General features: G+C 44.6%; 1 protein-coding gene across 1 annotated transcript in view; it reads right to left on the bottom strand.

The window, feature by feature from the left end:
- The window catches only part of clybl (citrate lyase beta like), a 70,697-nt gene extending 55,336 nt beyond the window's left edge, over positions 1-15,361 (bottom strand). Inside the window, exon 1 of the mRNA XM_061841642.1 lies at positions 15,293-15,361. Within this exon, the coding sequence (XP_061697626.1) occupies positions 15,293-15,336 (44 nt within the window). The 5' untranslated portion in view covers positions 15,337-15,361. The remainder of the gene's footprint in view (positions 1-15,292) is intronic.
- Positions 15,362-17,287: the final 1,926 nt, after the last annotated feature.

The raw sequence follows: 17,287 nt of genomic DNA, 5'->3' as shown, positions 1-17,287 counted from the left end.
AATTGAAGAGTGGCGAAGTTACTAACAAGTACAAGAGTGACGCTTTCGACGCGGCCTCATGAAGGGCAGAAACCCCCGTGCAGGGTGCTGCAGACCTTCCCGCTCCAATTCCTCCCCATGCTCAAAAGGAGTGCCACGTCACGTTATATTAATTAGTTGCAAGGCTGGATTTGAACTTTCCTCTCTCACTGTTCTCTGTCCAGATTTCCAGTGGAAAAGAAGAAATAAACGACTTGCTTTTAAACAGATTTTTGCATGCTGAGGGATGTTTTGGTCACCAAAACCAAAATCTCGGATCAAGCCTCGTTTAAATTGAAACTTGACGCTACATTTACGCTATTTTTCCACTCAGTCGGTCATAGTTGTCCCGTTTCAAGGGACGAAAAGGACAAACAAGACGGGCCGTGACTGTCGTGATCTTGAAATTGTTTAAATCATCGAAACATTTACCACGGTAGTCCCGGTACGATATCGTAGTAAAACAGGGTGCCGGCAAATTCACCGGACAGTGCAAGGGTGACAACTCGGAGGCTGTCCGCACGCGAAGGATTGTTTTTCCCGATAACTCGCGCTTCTCGCCTGCAACTCTGCTGAAGCTAAGCCGTGTGTTTCATTTGGCTATGCTGGACCAAAAGGGGCCTTTGAGCCCGTCCCGCTAGCAACTATCAGGGACACCGTGACAACATAATGCAAAAGTAGCCAGGCATATATATATTTAGTAACTCATATAGATCAGGACCTGTCCTTGCAGATTATACCGGAACCATGAAAAAGGCCTCCTCATACCATTTTTTTTTTTTTAATCTTTATATTGGCTAACGTAGCCGTCAAATAATTCTTTCAATTTGTTTAAAAATATTTTTCCTAACATACTTCTTGATTGAAAAACGGAATACAGCAGTTGCTATAATTCGACCACCTTTAAATAAAAAAAAAAAAAAAAAAAAAAACAAAAAAAAAAGGAGAGACCATCCAGAATCACGAAGTGCTTTCATGAGGACTCTTTCGATTTCAGTGAGCTCATGACGCAACATTTCGAAATGGAATAAGGAATTTCTGACTGAATTCATAACCAAATTCGAGCCAGCTCACCGGGCCACTCCGATACGTCATAAATCAATCAAGCGTAACGTTCAAAACCGAAATGGAATTTTTCAGTTTGGTAACTTTTAATCGGAGCACAGCTGTTTTTTTTTTTTTTTTGTCTTGTGTGCGCGCAAGCAAGCGTGCACTTGAAAATTCATGAAATTTTTGGCCTTTAATATGTTTGGTTAAAGGAACTGTTCCAGAAATCCAGTTAAACCGGGACAGCTGTGACAAAAGTCCGCCATTGGCATTGTCGGTCAATAGATGGGAGAAATCCTCTCTACGGATGTCGCTCCGCTGCGCAAGCTCTCCCGTGTTTACAGTTTTATCTTATTATGCTGATTTATTCTTTCTGCTCAATAAGATGATTTTTAAGCAGTGAATATTTTACATCTGCTTCATTTAAGTCCATTTCTTCCGCCCGTTGCTATTCCCTTCAGTGAGCCTCCATCCGAACGAGCGCCGCATTAATGAACGTTGCGCCTGCCTTTAGGCTCTGACACTTTAAACCCGACGTTTGATTTCTCCTTTACCTTGTCAGGCCACACAGAGCATCGTTTAGCTGTGAATTAATTTGCGTGTTTGGATCAACCCTGCTGAGGTGCGACGCCAGAGGTGCATAATTACAGAAACGCTACATAATAAAAAAAAAAAAAAAAGGAAGCTTCGGTCTTGGGGCTTTTTCCGACCAGACACTGAAATCGGAGTGAGGTGTCAGTGGAGGACAAAAGGAGAATACATCTGCGGGTTTATAAAAAGGGGGCGACGCAAAGTACTTGTGCACTTGCGCGCATGTGTGTATCTGCTCTCATCATGGGATGAGACACGCATCCGCAGCCACGGCTCCGACACCAGCAGCCCTTAACAAGGTGTGTCTAATGCTCCTATTTAATGTTTGGGGGTTCAGTGGCGCGTGGCCTGAGGTCCACCCCCTCACCCCCCCCCACCCCTTTTTCTTTTTTGGCAGGGGTGCGCCGAGAGCCCCGACAGCTGCGGCCCACAGTGCAGACAAAAGCCCAGAGGAAGTGCCGCATCATCGAAGATTGGAGTAAACAGCCGCGGCGATTAGTTTGTGGTCTGGTCTCGATGTCGACGGCTTGGTCGACTATTCGTGGCGCAACACGGCCAAGTGAAAGGCGACCTTTAGTCGACAAACAAGCGGGTGAAAAAGATACAAAACAAGCTGCAAATTGAACAGAGTGTACCGCCACCAATGGCGTAATTCAACTGTGGCTAAGGTAGATTCTGGGGTCAGAATATCGGCAGCTAAACTTTGCCGAAAACTCAGCCTAAAGCACCGGAAATGTATTTCTTTGCTCTTCTTCTTTCATTGATAATTTTCTCCCATCCCAGAAAAACTCAACACCGGGAAAATGTAGTTTTGTCTCTGTGGCATTTTGAAGTTTCCTTTGCAAGCATAATTAACGCATTCGTTTTTTGCAAAATTTGGAGAGTTGCCATCTTGGAATTGATCACAATTTGTTTGTGGGATGATGCAAAAACAACTCACATTTCTCTTAAAACTAAAATTTTATACAATTGGGATTTTTGGGGCCGATCAGCGAGTTAAAAAAAAAAAAAAAAATACGACCAATCACTGTTCCGATCATTTACTGACTATGCTTGTTGACTAATTTACATTTACAATAAATAATGTATCTTTGTTCATCTATTTATGCCAGTGAGGCAGAGAGTGACGGAAAGAACAAATGAGTGGTCTTCTATGAGAAGTAGAAGTAATTCATGTACATTTTTGTCGTTTTGGTGTGCTGTGAGATTTTTCAAACTTTAAAATATGGTCCTCGGCTCCAAAAAGCCTGGAAGTCACCGCTCTAGTCTGGTCATGTATTGTAATACCAACGTTACAACAAGACAGCAATAATGAGTGTAATTAAATGAGTTTATTGTAATGAAATGACTTCAAACGCAAACTTTCATGCATTATTCGACCGAACGGTAGCATGCTTACGCTTGTGCTAGTACCAGGTTGCTAAGCTACATAGCGTTTGGTTGCTGCTCGCGAGACGTATCGTGCTAAAAGTACGTGAACATACCTCAAGCAAGCCTTGAATGAACTACCAACACAGTTTTCATCGTTTTCTTCTTATAATACAGACGGCGCGATCCACTCGTGACGCCGTCGACGGGGTAATGAGTGTGTATGATCGCAAGTGAGTCGGCAAGTTAAAGCCCCGTGATTGTGAAAAACGTGACGCAGTGGTATCGCAATACAAGATTTTATTGCAGTAATCTGACGCAGTGCAATCGGGAAAGAGAAAATTTCTGTCTTGTCGTCTGATCCGGGCATTATGCGCTGTCGGTCTCAGACGTGATGTCTGCACCAGATTGTGGCGGATTTTTTTTAATCACGTTATTGGCCGTCGGATATTTACAGTACTACGGCAAAAGACACGCGACAAAGCTAAAGTCAAAGTAACTTTTGGATTCAAAGACTGTACACTGTTCTGATCAATGGAGTCATTGATCGGATCGCCGAATTACTACAAAGATGATTAGCATGAAGCGATAAGACCGATAAGATCGGCGTAAAGTCTGATTAAAACACGGTCTAGAGCTGGCAAAAGGGATGATCAAACTAGAAATGAATGAAGTTGCACTTCAAGACGTTCATGTATGGCAGCGACCTTCCCCACTGCACCAAAACAAAAACGCCTGTCCGTCAATAATAATATTCTGCATTACACGGAGGGTGAGATAGAGAGCGGCCTGCCAATCAAGACTCATTTTAGGAGTCTCTTGAGAACGGGTGCATGCACCCCAGCTCCTTGATTTTGAGTTTCGGTTGATCTGAATCTGATACAATGGCAGTACGTGTGTATGTTTTAATTTCTGGAACACTGACCATTGGTTTTTATTTTAACCCTTCCAACCGGCCTAACCTCAAAACTCAAGTCTTAACCCCTCAAACTGACCAAACAGTCCAATGTCAAAAGATCCACCAGAAGACTGAAAGTGGTTTTAAATAAATCAACCTGTTCAGTACGAGAGACTCAAAACAGACAGCTGCTGATTTGTTATTCTGTCGGTGTGTTTGGTGTTTCTCGTGTGTGTGTGTTTTTCCAGCTTCGCTTGCGTATTGTCCCGTTGGTCCACAGCTGCAAGTGCAGAGCTGGGTTTTGATCGAGCCCTTCAGTGATCCTGTTGATTAACTGCCACCTCTAGAGGAGTGACAGAGTACTACGACATGGATCCGTTGCACTTGGTCAGGCTAAGATTATAAAGCAAGTATTGAGAGGAATGAGTTTTGCATTCAGGTGGACGCTTAAACTTGAGACGGGCTTTTGGTTCCGTTTCAGCCAAATTTGTTGAGGTGACACAAATATCAGTTTCATGTAGTTTCTGATGTTCTTTTAAAAACAACAAGAAAAAGGTTAAACAATAGAGCAACTCTGTGAATCATCACGAAAACAACTATGTATTGTTCTTCAAAATTAGTCCGCATTCTACTTTCCTACTTCAAGTATGCCTTTAACAATCGGTGGGCAATTAACAAAATGTATTGGAACAATATGCTGTCCGTGTCGCTCAACTTCCCATTGCTGACATCCTGTTCTTGCGACGGCTATCTCGTTCACACCTCTGGTAGTCGCAGCCGTGGAATTCGCCACTTTGTGGCGTCAATATGTGGTTCATTAAAATTCCACACAAGCAACAGAACTCTTCAGGGTCATTCATCACTTATTACTACCATCCCTATTTCATGACAATAAATGATTGCAAGAATTTAAGTTTGCGTCCTAATGGGAATGATGTTTATTTGTGCAATTAAAAAAACAAATACACACAACCACACCCTCACACAGCAAGGATTACACAAGACTGGGAAAACTGATTACCGTAACACGGTCCATTCGGTATTTCTACAAAGGGTAGGAATGTGGTGTACGATGAGAAAGTTCAGGCCCTCATTAATACGAGTGGCTGTGTACTCGCAGGGCATTAGCATGGGCATTATCTTGTTGTGCCAGACAGTTCTGTAGTAAACACCCTGGCAGAGGGCCTCGTCCTCGTAGTAAACTGATGCAACTGCACAGTCGCGACAGAGTTGTGTAGCCGTCCTGGCACGGAGATATGGGTCACGGTAGGCTGTCCTCTCGCTCACCCCCGCAGTAGAGCCCAAACCCTGATGAGATTAGCTTGGCCAGCCAGGAGGCTGAGCAGTTGTAAGGCAAAAAACACCACTGATTACGCAAATACTACCGTCGGATGCCCAGCACCTCGGATCGGATTCCCTTGCTTTCGGTTGAACCGTTGGCCCGAATGGATCTGAACCACGAATGAGCAAATCCAACAACAACAACTTGACTTGATCATACACTGGGGGGGGGGGGGGGGGGAAGACAAAGGCTAAACGACTGTAAATTGCCTTGAGCTTGAAGATTTTTGGGGATGGGTCAGAGAGGTCCACCCCCTTGACCAGTCAGAGCTAAATCAATGCTGAAAACGGGATTAGGCAGCTCAGAATGCCGCGGTAATCACTCATTCCGCAACGGCCGCGAGAGAAGCCCTCCTTAAAGGCGAAGAAGGGCTGGGTTTTATATAGCGGAGAGCTTTGGTTCTTGCACCATCTTAAAAACCGCATCCGATGAGTAAAGACAAGCTCTTGGTCCTCCCCTGGGTTTACTGGGTGAGTCTGCCTCCTGGGTTCCTGTAAATAAGTGACGTCACAGTGCTTAACGATGCCCAGACGAGACTCAGCAGGACTTAGTGAGGGGAGCAAAACAGTCAACAGTGCTAGCTCTTCACAGAGTCTCAACGTACCCAGCAATGGACACGAGTATAGTCATTCACAGAGCCCTCTGGGCAAGAATTGGATTGCCTCGTCGCCTGAAATGAAGACGTTCAAAACGATCTTCATTGATGTCCACTGCTAGTATGTGGTAGTGACAGTTGTTTCCAGTATGAAAAGGCCCGTCATAAAGCCCGCCGAGAGGAAACAGGATAAGCGCTTGAGCCAAGGCAGTAAAAAGCTCTCTGGGAAACTTGAAAGCCACACAAATGAAGTCTGCGTTTGCCATCTGGAAACAATAAACAAACAAAAACCCAGCAGCCCCAAACAAACACCACGGAAGAGAGAAAGCGATCTAAAGATGGAGGGTGCAAATGAGTGACAGGGAGAGGACGATTTAAAGAGTCCCGCATCATTAGCAGACACTCATGGGAAGACGCATAGAGACGAGGCTTTGTGGAAGACAAAAACTAACGGAGATGACCCTGCTGTTCTGAATGTGTGTGGTACAACTGCAACCTGTTTCTAATAAAGTCCCAGGCTCACGGGAGGCTGCCTGGCTACAAGTCGTGCCAGTGATGGGATTGGATCGGCGACACAGTACCCGAGCAAAGGTACACAACTCTTTGGATTTATTACCTCCTTTTGGTCATCTCACACTGAAATGACACATAAGGAGCTTTGCGAATTAATCGCCTGTGACGAACAGTCAAAGCCAAAGACGGCCCATTGCTCCTCGACTTACAGTAAGTCCTGGAGGAATTTTTTTGTTACCGCCTTCCGTGTGGTCTGAATGCTAACCAATTAAAAACGCTAACAAAAAGTGAGCAATCCCCTGAGATTTGGATGAAAACATGACATGCAACCACCCCTGTCATAATACCATGTACAATATTCTTCTCTTCGTCCACTTTATGAACACGCTCCACTTGGACTTCAACAAATCACGTCGGACCTCGGATTCAACTGTGCGACGTCAACGTCGGGACCAAAGTCGGTTTTGACACACAAAATGTACAAGATTGTTTGCGTGTTCGGCCAATTAACGGGTCAAAATTCCTTTTCAAGATCAGCTAAAACATGTAACATTGATACGTTTAGTATAAAAATAAGAATACAGTCCCCCAAATGAGCATCACAAAAGAAGAAATTATGTACACCAAACCTATCAATTGTTCGACACCAGCAAAATTAAAATAGCAAACAATGTTTTTTTTTCAGTGCAAACAGAACCAACATACACTAATATATTACACAAAAGTAAAGCATTAACTGTAATACTTTCTTATTTATTGGTATATCAGTTGGATATATATATATTTAAAAAAAAAAAAAATCAGTCTAATAAGCATCCTACATAACGTCAAAATATAAAAAAAATTCACCAGTTTCTGAAAATTTGGGGTAATGATGCCATGAGGCGAAGAATATTTCATTCTTTTAATACAACTGGATCATCTCTTGTCTTTCTTGGGTCACTTTCATAATAGTTGTCCTGCTGTCCTTTGTGTTTTTGTTTAGTTGTTGTTGTTCCAATGCCAATGTCATTAAAAGGGTTTAAAGTGCCACGTGAATGCCTTTTTAATAGAAAACGTGTAACACAAACCTAATTATTAACATTCGAATGGACAGCCGACATGAAACAAAAGTCCAAACCACAAAAAGGCCACTGTCAATACTGACCCCTATGGGCCACAGCAAGAACAGCATCCACATGGCCTCAGTATCTCCTCTAACTGGAAGCTTTAAAACGAGCATAAAGGTGGCTGGGCCCAGAGAACCGTGTACCCACCCCCCACCCCCCGCTTAACAAACACCCCTCTATTAAAATTCAAACTCATTCCACGTTCGGGTGTTGCGCATCAGACAGGAGAAGCTGCAAAATGACAGGAACCGACTAACCGTCACCGTGGCAATGAGCCAACTTCAGAGGCGTGAGAAGAAGACCAAAAGCGCCACCTTCACCACCGGGTAAGAGAAGGGGTGGGAGGGGTTCATTGAATTGCCTTTTTTCATAGTTTAAAAAGAAAAAAAAAACAAAAAAAAAATCTGTCTCACAGCAAACCTGGAAGTAATATCCTGCCCACACACAAACATCACCGACTGGTAGCCAATTAATCCTACACGGGACGTCGAACTATAACAGCAACAAGCTCGTAAGGAAGCCATTAGGGTTGAGTACTCATACTTGGAGAGAGCAACCTGGCTATCAGCACCTAATAAGAACATTTAGATTTGATGGCTGCACACTGTAAATATATTCATACATAACTTCTCGAGTGCCCTTGATGGCGTACACGTGGTTTCAGAATTCCAAAGAGAGTCCATCGTCATGTACCGTCGACGACGTTGTTAGCAGACGGTGGCCGACCTGAGCGTAGTTCTGTTTGCCAAGCTTTGGTTCACGATCCGATTGTTCTTTTACTTGGGATTTCTGCCTCACTTGCTTCAAAAGTTTGATCGTAGACATCAGGATGATGTGTCACACAAGCCAAGTATAGAGCTCGTGCACCTACGTCGTAAAATCACGCGACTTTTGTTTACGCCGCCATATCGCCGGTCGAGCTAAGCATTGTTCAATGCTAAGTCGGACGGAGACGACATGAAAATAATGTCCGATAGCACGACGCCCAGAGTTTTGTCCGATGCCGTTAGACATTTAGAAGGTGAAAATAAACAAAAGGTACGTGGAAAATTTTGATAAACTCGGCGTAGAGGACCCGTATTTAATGCCGAAGTCGATGTTTTCGCCGATAAGAAATTGGACCGTTAACCCGGTTCCGCTTGTCTCGGACAACTGGATCTACAGATGGATCAGGTGAGGAAGTCGTCGAGATTTACACGGAAAAGTTTGAAAGCGTAGAAAAGTCTGGACGCATACAAATACTTCATTGCTGGACCTGCTCTCAATCAAGAATAAATGCCACGTAGTGAAGGGTTGACTGCTCGCGAACGCGGAAGCGTGTTCGGCCACACGTTAACCTTTGCCGGAGTCCATCGATCTTTTCAGCTGGTATTCAATACAAATGTTTGAATAAATGACCGCTGGTTTCACACAAACTCGCATTCGATTGGGAAAAAAAAAAAAAAAAAAAAAAAAAGAAAGAGGACCGAGTCGTCTTCACGGAACGTACACGGAAGCGATTGCGGCCACACTTAACCTCTGTAAACTTTTGCGACAGTACGCATTGTTCTCAAATTTCAGATTGAGAAGAATAATTCCCACCTGAAATGAAGCGATGTGCATATTTTGGTTGGGCACCATGCATTTTGTTTTCGAGTGCTAAGTATGTTTTTAAACTAGTGTATTTTTCTTGAAAAAAAATCTCAATAGGGTCAAAACATTTCCCCATTTAACTGAAACTTGGGTCAAAATTCCAACGCAGTTCAGCTCACATCTGTAAAGAGCAAACGCGCACATTCTCAGTTTGTGTTATCCTTCAAAACAAAAGAACATCCCTTTGCTCCTTCATTTCACACTAAAGTGCAAAATATGTATGACCTATTTGCCAAGAACAAAATTCTTTTGTTGCATTGTTCACACATTCCTCCCTGGTCGTGTTTATACAGATGTGCGCACCGAGGGTCCGAAAAGTCTTTTCTTTCATCCCCCCCCCCCCCCTTCTCTCCCTTCTTCTTCTTCACTTCCCTTTTAACCCCTCGGCGGCTGAAGATGTGCCGCTGATCAAAGGCTTCTGTTCTCGGGCCGAGACACTTGTTTTGGTTGCCTCTGGGGGATCCAAGGCCCAACAGATCCATCTGTTGGCCGCATGGATCCACCTTTCGCCGGGACAAGTGTAACGTGGGGCCTCTTCCCTCTCGCCGCCCACCCCGCCCCACGTTTACTCAGCTGCCCCCCCCCCCCCACACACACACACACACACACTCACCCCACACCAGTCGCCACAGTTTGTTTTTGCATAGCAACATGTGTTAACTTAATGCTCCGTAACTCATTTCAAAGGCGAGCTGAGCTGGGTCAACAACAGGTAATAGAGCCATTTATTGATGCATTGCTTTAAAAAAAAAAAAGAAAAATGGAGGCTTGCTAGGTTAAACCAACGCAGAGAAATCAAGAATGGTTACATTTAATAACGACACAAGCAGCTAAGCCCCTTTTTTTGAGGGAAACGCATTGAAGGCCCGCCCACAAGACGTCGGAATCTGTGATATGTAGGGATCATTTCTAATTCATAAATCCTTTCTTTTTATCAGGTTTTAATTTCAATGTATTCAAAGACCGTTTCTAAAGTAATCCTCAGCACCTGTTTTCTCCGGCTTGCTCACAAGTCTCTCCGAATAAGAGGCAAAGCGTGATTGCGTGGAGTTGGTTGCCTATTTAAAGTGACACATACAGACCTGCTCCATGACCTCAGTCGCGCTCTATAAATATTACTAAAATAAAGTCAATTTGCGATATGCTACAATTTTGTGTGACTGTCATGCGTCACGAAGGCACTGGAAATACTGCAATTCCCGGCCTACGGAGCCTCACCCAGTACATTTGTAAAGGAAATACCATTTGGCGCAGCTGTGTAAAAGGCGCAAGTGCCCACATTGAAACACGAGATACTTACAAAGAAATACACAGTTTAACGCTAGTGCCGCGCTAACAGTAGCCGGACCGGTAAAAGTCACTTCCTCGGCGCATACGTTCCACCGGTCTCATTCTCATCTTTTCCGCTCGAGCGCCCCCCTGCGGCCGTTCGATAAAAATGCCGAAATGAGCCGCATCACCGCATAAACCGCAGGGTTGCAAACATGTGGAAAAAAAGTCGCGGCTGATAGGCCGGAAATTATGGCGAGTGGCCCAAAGAACACGCCAGAAACAGAACTCAGCAGCCGGTCTGGCTGTGGTCTGGCATGAGATGCCATAAAGTTTCGTGTTATGTTTGAACCGTGACATGTTGCCAGTCACGACTTTATTTTTCCAAATGTGTACGTCAAATGACGACTCTACGAGGGAACAAAAAGGGTCACGGTGGCGGCTCAAACGATCCGTAAAACCCCAAACAAACGTTGACACGATGCAGTCGGCACGATGAGGAAACGCAGTATTTCTAAGTCAATAACGGTTGAACTAATGTATTCAAATCTCAAGCTCGCGCAAAGGACGAAGTATCCGACAAAGTTGGTTACACAGAGCCACTCGCTGTTTTCCAGCCTGATTGGATTATGGCCACACACACTCGAAGCTCTCGGTTACCAGCGCCAATCAATGAGGAAATGAGGTGTCAACACGCGGGTGTTTATTCAAACAGCCATTTATTTTTCTAGCGGAAGCCCACGCCAGCTCCGGCACAGACGACGACACCAGATGAGTGAGGGGATTTTCACCCAGGGTTTCCCTCCCTGCTATACAAATAAAGCTCACGCAAATGAATGCGATCGCGGTGTCGGGGCCTATTCGAGGCTCCAGAGTTACGCGTAGCGGGGTCGGGACGAAACACGGATGTTGTCATACATACATCAAAGATGTGGTGGTACGGCTTATAAGCGTCAACGGAGGCACCAATTCTTCTCTCGGGGAAAAACCTGTTACATATTTTACAAATGGTGGACAGCGGGAACAGGTGAAGTGAGCGTACCACGTGGCATTGTGTTTTACTTTCATTAATATACAGCAGTAAATTCTTTGCTTTGTTACGTTTTATACTTGGATGATATACATTGGACAAGGTTTGCTGGGGAAAACTTGTAATGGGTGTAAATTGAAGCGTATTTTTGTATCCACTTGATTAAATTATTGAATTTGTGAGCAATCCTTCAGTTGTAGATATAATTTTATACAGGTGCAGCTCAATGAATTACAAATTAGAGTTGTGAAAAACATCAAATATCAGGAGCTCATATTCCTTCGACGCACCACACACAAAATAAAATGGAATTTTATTTCGTTCAAATTTTCGTCATTATGGCTACCAGCTAAGTGACATTTTAACGTCACAGTAAATGAAAATATTCTTGTTTACAAGAAAGGACAATACAGTATATGTGATTTGTTACTTTTAAAAAGTAGATGGGAATTGGCTTTCTGAAAAGTATTTTGCTCGGTTTGGTAAATCTATATGAATTTTGCTTGTCAAACACAACTTTGACACAATATTATAATTTGTTGAAATGCAGCTGTAGATAATGAATACCTAATCACTGTACAGTGGATCTTCGAACGCGGAAATAATTCTTGAATAAGGGATAAACAGCAAATAATCATTTTTGGTGTTGGTTCCGCCCCATAAGAAAATAAGGCAAAGCAAATGTATTTTTGGAGGGTTGCGAGCTCGTTAACCACAGCAAACTTGAGAGCGAATATTGACGTTCGTAGACGTTGTTACGGATGAGTTCAGAAAGGTTTCGCTGGCTAGCCTTTAAAACCCCAAAGACTTTCTAGACGTCGTAGGCAACTCGGAGTTTATAGTTTTTGTCCACTTACATTTTGCTTTCCTACGCTGCGATTACAAATTCTTTTCCATCAATGTGCTCCTCCGCGGTGCTCGACGTCGCCTCAAGATTGTCTTCGTTTCGATAAGGGGGACAATACTCCTGACATTTGAGGTTTTCCAGGTGAAAATGTCCTAAAGTTTATCAACTATCTCAGTGTTCGCCGTTTCTATGGTCTCCACAAACCTTGTGGTGCTATTCTCATTTACATACATTTTTTTAATAGACTTAGAGATTGACTGAACTTTTGGAATTCAAGGAAAACACAAAAATGGACAGAAATAGCCGCATGCTTCATGTGAAATGTCAGAATTTCGACACCCTGAGCGATGAACGGCTCTAAGATGTGATCTTGATCCATCCCAAATTGTCAACGTGAATGTTAAAGTCTCCCGTGAAGACAAAATAATTGGTAGTCCGTACGGATAACTGGCAGCAGTTCTGAAAAAAAAAAAAATCCTCCATAAATTTTGTATTCTACCTCAGAGGTTTGTCAATTACTAAAACATCCATCCATTCGTTTTCTTAGCCGCTTATCCTCACGAGGGTCGCGGGAGTGCTGGAGCCTAGCCCAGCTCTCAACGGGGAGGAGGCGGTGTAAACCCTGAATTGGTTGCCAGCCAATCGCAGGGCACATAGATAATAAAAGATGTTTTTTTTTTTTTTTTTCATGTGGGTTTGTACTGCACTGCAATATCACTGGTGGTGCAATTAGTGACGCTGTGGAGCAAGCAGTATCCAAAAATGTCCCCGCAGAGTCGTGGCCACTTTCAAACCACGGCGGCGGTTAAAGTGCCGTTGCAACTTCCGCCAAACGCCAGCGCGCAAAAGATTGTCGCACTTCCCATCTCTGAAGTGAAAACATGACGGAGACGACGCATTCCGCGTGGGCCCCGTAGCCCCAGCAGGCCCCCAGAGGGGAAACTGCCCATTAACTTATAAGGTCCAGGCCTCGGCTCCCTTAATTGACAAGCTCCAGGCTACTTTCATCACTTGTGGACTTCATAGCGGCAGCCGACGCTTCCTCCCAGGATGCCGTTGCATCTTTGGCGCGAGGGTGTCGGTGACAAAGAGCAGGCCGCCGCCGCCGGTGTCGAGGCCGAGCGCCGGCGGCTTCGGGCGGTCCATAAAACAAAACAACAAGCGCGCACGTTCCCCTTGGCGGTCTCGGCCGTCTTAACCTTGGAGACGCCGCTTCCCTCGTGTCATAACGGATCCAATTAGCAAGACACGACCCTTTGTTGAGGCTGTAAATTCTATCGATTACATTTATTACCCCCGCCGAGTGTTAAACGCGAGGACGAGAGGCATTCTGATGGCTTATTAGTCAGCAAAATTAGGCAAACGCTCGACAATCCCATTATAATAGCGTGGCTGCACAAAAATGGATTTGTTTAATTTTGTCAATTATGTAGAATTAGACAAATAATTGCAATTGGCACAAAATGGAGTGCACTACTCAGCTGGAGCCAGCGTAGGCGCTGTTGCGGTCTAAACTAGAACGGGACCTTGAGCCACCATCACACGACAGCACAACAAAACGACACCGCTCAAAACGCAAATAGGGCCCGTAGGACGCGTGTAGCATCAGTGGGACCGAAGAGTTTTCAACGTTTTCTTACAAAGTACTGACTTATTCAGCAAAGCAGATCTTTTGAGGGGAAAAGAATCGATCTAGAAATAAAAATGCAAAAAAAAAAAACAAAAAAAAACACTGCTGTGTATTTTCTGGTCTCTAAAAAAATGAATTTATAAATTGTTGACGACAATAGCGGATCAAAGACATTTAGTCTACCCCTCCAAGATTGGAGAAGTTATTTCCCCCCTTACGGTCTCCTTGCACCGGGGGCCAGTTGATCAGAATCGGAATCAGCTTTAACGGCCAAGTGATGAGTTGATGTGGAAGCGGCTGGCCCTTAACGTCCTAATTCGTCCATCCAAGAAGTCCGACAGGAGCGTCAGCCCTCGGGTGGGGTCCATGCGGTGCTGAATAAACCGAACGGCAATTTTTGGTCGCTTTTAATGTCAGAATTTGACGATGCCATTAATCGGACCATAGTGCGTACGTCTGATGTTGCTCACAGCGGTCAAAGGATTCAGACAGGTAAAAAAAATTAAGACGGTCAGCCTATCATCCATCTCGTCGCTTGATTCAGGTGTGGCAAATACGTCGATCGCACAAGATGGCCTCCTATTTACGGTCTCTCGTTTGCGTTGACATGTTTTTAATACTACTGTGATTGAAGTGGTGTAATCGTGTTGAGAAAAGTGCATTTGCATTTTGGGGAATTCAGTTTGTGCAAAAAAAATGAACGGACCAAAAACACATTTCTAGACAAGTCTCGTGCCTAGCTGAGATCTATTCTCGGTGTTTTCAAAAATGATTTACTGGATATTTTAAGCCCATCTACTTTACGGCATGTTGGATCACTTACTTTATTTAGCACTTCATACAGAAAGGACTCACACCTTGCGTCACATAATTCTAGAATGCAAATCAGAAATCATAAAGCGAATGTTTTAGTTATTCCAAAAATTCCCCAAACTCATCACAGCAAAGGATCATTCACTTTTGTTACATGCCTGAACAAATGTGTTGCACTTGTTTTCTAAAATGTCAAGGCTTTATCGCCTTTCAATCTTTATTTCACGTGAGGCTAATTGCACCTGACAGGACAAGAAAATGACCCCAGAGCCGCAATGACTGACCACTGAAGCCTCTTCGAAGGTTACATGTGCACTTAATTCAACACTATATATTATACATATTAAAAAGCGAGAGCAGATAGAAAAACGACCAGTTGTTAGGCTAAAATCAAAAACGACTTCGTGGTCTTTTTATACAAACAAATGAAGCCTTCCAAGCATTGGTTGGACTCCTTGAGCAAGCAAAATAAGCGCTGCGGTCAGCCGGACAAACTCCACCGGGGATATTTTTCAAATGTTTAACGACAGTAAAGGCGTCGCAAAACAATAAAGTTAAAAAAAAAAAAAAAAGCATAAAATAGGACTTACTGTTGCAGAATTCGCTGGACAGTCCTTCTGACGGGGGCCGCCATTTTCTTTGACGTCACGGAAAGTCGGGTGCTGAATGGCTGGTTTGGTCAAATTTGGTCCTTAGTGATTGGTCGCAATGGTAGGAGGGGCGGGTACTGACCGGGAACGAGCTCATTGGCCGCAACGAGAGGAGGGGCGGTGTCATGTTTGCGCGTGCGGGAGGGGGGCAACCTTGGTGGGGGGCGCGTTTCATTTCCACAGTGAACAGAAAGGCCAGCTCAAAAGTAGGCAAAAAAAAAAAAAAAAAAAAACAAGCCATTCAAATATTCAAGTATAATTATGATCTGTGTAAATCGTTGACAATAAAATTAAAAATGTGTTTGTTTTTTTTTTTACATTGGAGCCGAGTTTTTCTCAAAGTGTATTAAAAGTGCCACTAGTCTAGGGATAAGCGACAATTACTGATTTAAACGCTGAAAGTTCAGAGTTTGGAGTTTTGGAGTTTTTTTAATCCAGTGCAGTAAATTTACTCTGTACTGTACGATTATCAAAAATTACTTAGATATTTTTACTTAACTTGAATCAATGTTGAATGAGAGTATTTTTTTCCCCTTATTATATTTAAACGGGGCAGCACGGTGGATCAGATGGTAAAGCCATGGCCTGACAGTTCTGAGGTCCCCGGTTCAATCCCGGACCCGCCTGTGTGGAGTTTGCATGTTCTCCCCGTGCCTGCGTGGGTTTCCTCCGGGCACTCCGGTTTCTTCCCACATTCCAAAAAAAAAAAAACAAAACAAAACATGCAATATTAATTGGACGCTCTAATTTGCCCCAAGGTGTGATTGTGAGTGCGGCTGCTTGTCTCGATGTGCCCTGCGATTGACTGGCGACCAGTTCAGGGTGTACTGTACCTCACCCGCCTCCTGCCCGTTGACAGCTGGGACAGGCTCCGGCACTCCTGCGACCCTCGTGAGGATAAGCAGCAAAGAAAATGGATGGATTTCAACGCGGTGGCACGGTGGAGCAGCTGTAAAGTTCTGAGGACCCGGGTTCGATTACAGCCCCGCCTGTGTGGAGTTTGCATGTTCTCCCCATGCCTATGCGGGTTTTCTCCGGGCACTCCGGTTTCCTCCCACATCCCCAAAAACGTGCATTAATTGAGGACTCTAAATTGCCCGTAGGTGTGATTGTGAGTGCGAGGGGTTGTTGGTATGTGCCCTGCGATTTATTGGCAACTGGTCCAGGGTGTAGCCCGCCTCCTGGCCAAAATCCCATGAACTTGTGTGGATAAGCGTCTCAGAAAATGGATTGACAGAGAAATACATGTGTAGAAAAACAATTAATTGAGCACCTGCCCAGAAAAATGTCCACGTGGACGCTCATTGTGACGAAGCAGCTGCCAGCTCGTTCGCCTCCCGATGTTGGTCCCGCGTGGCATCGGAGACCGCTTCGCGTCACCGCCGCTCGTGTTGACACCGGCCGGCTCAGCGGGACGGGGAAGGCGCCGAGACAGAATGAAGCTTGTGACCTCGAGTGAGAGCGAGGAGACGCGTGACCCCCCCCCCCCCCTCACAGCGGTGGCGAATTACCAGGCCCGCCGTCAGCTCCGGTCCGAGCGCGCCCCACAAAATGGCACGCAATATCTGCCGTGATTAAGTCAGCGGGGAGTTTTGCTCCAAATGTCAACGGCGGCCCAAAAGCCGCCGTGTGATTTTGAAAGCGAACGAACGAACCATCGTATTGACCCCCACAACCAGAAATAAAGTCACTTAATAATTGTACTCGTGAAATGTTAAACAATGGCTTGTTTACACGTGACGTCAACCGTTGGGCTGCCTCCAACGGCGGCCATTTTCGATCCCTGAGCTCCGTTTCTCATGCATACGCAAAAGGTGGACGGACGGACGGACGACATTACGTTTCCAACTACCCACAGCGCATCGAGCCCAGACTGACTTATCAGGCTATCGTGCCCTTGATCTTTTCCTCTATGTGACAGAAATCACGAAATTG

This window comes from Syngnathoides biaculeatus, chromosome 14 (assembly GCF_019802595.1).
Source record: "Syngnathoides biaculeatus isolate LvHL_M chromosome 14, ASM1980259v1, whole genome shotgun sequence".
Lineage (NCBI taxonomy): Eukaryota > Metazoa > Chordata > Actinopteri > Syngnathiformes > Syngnathidae > Syngnathoides > Syngnathoides biaculeatus.
This window is presented reverse-complemented; position numbering and strand designations above follow the sequence as displayed.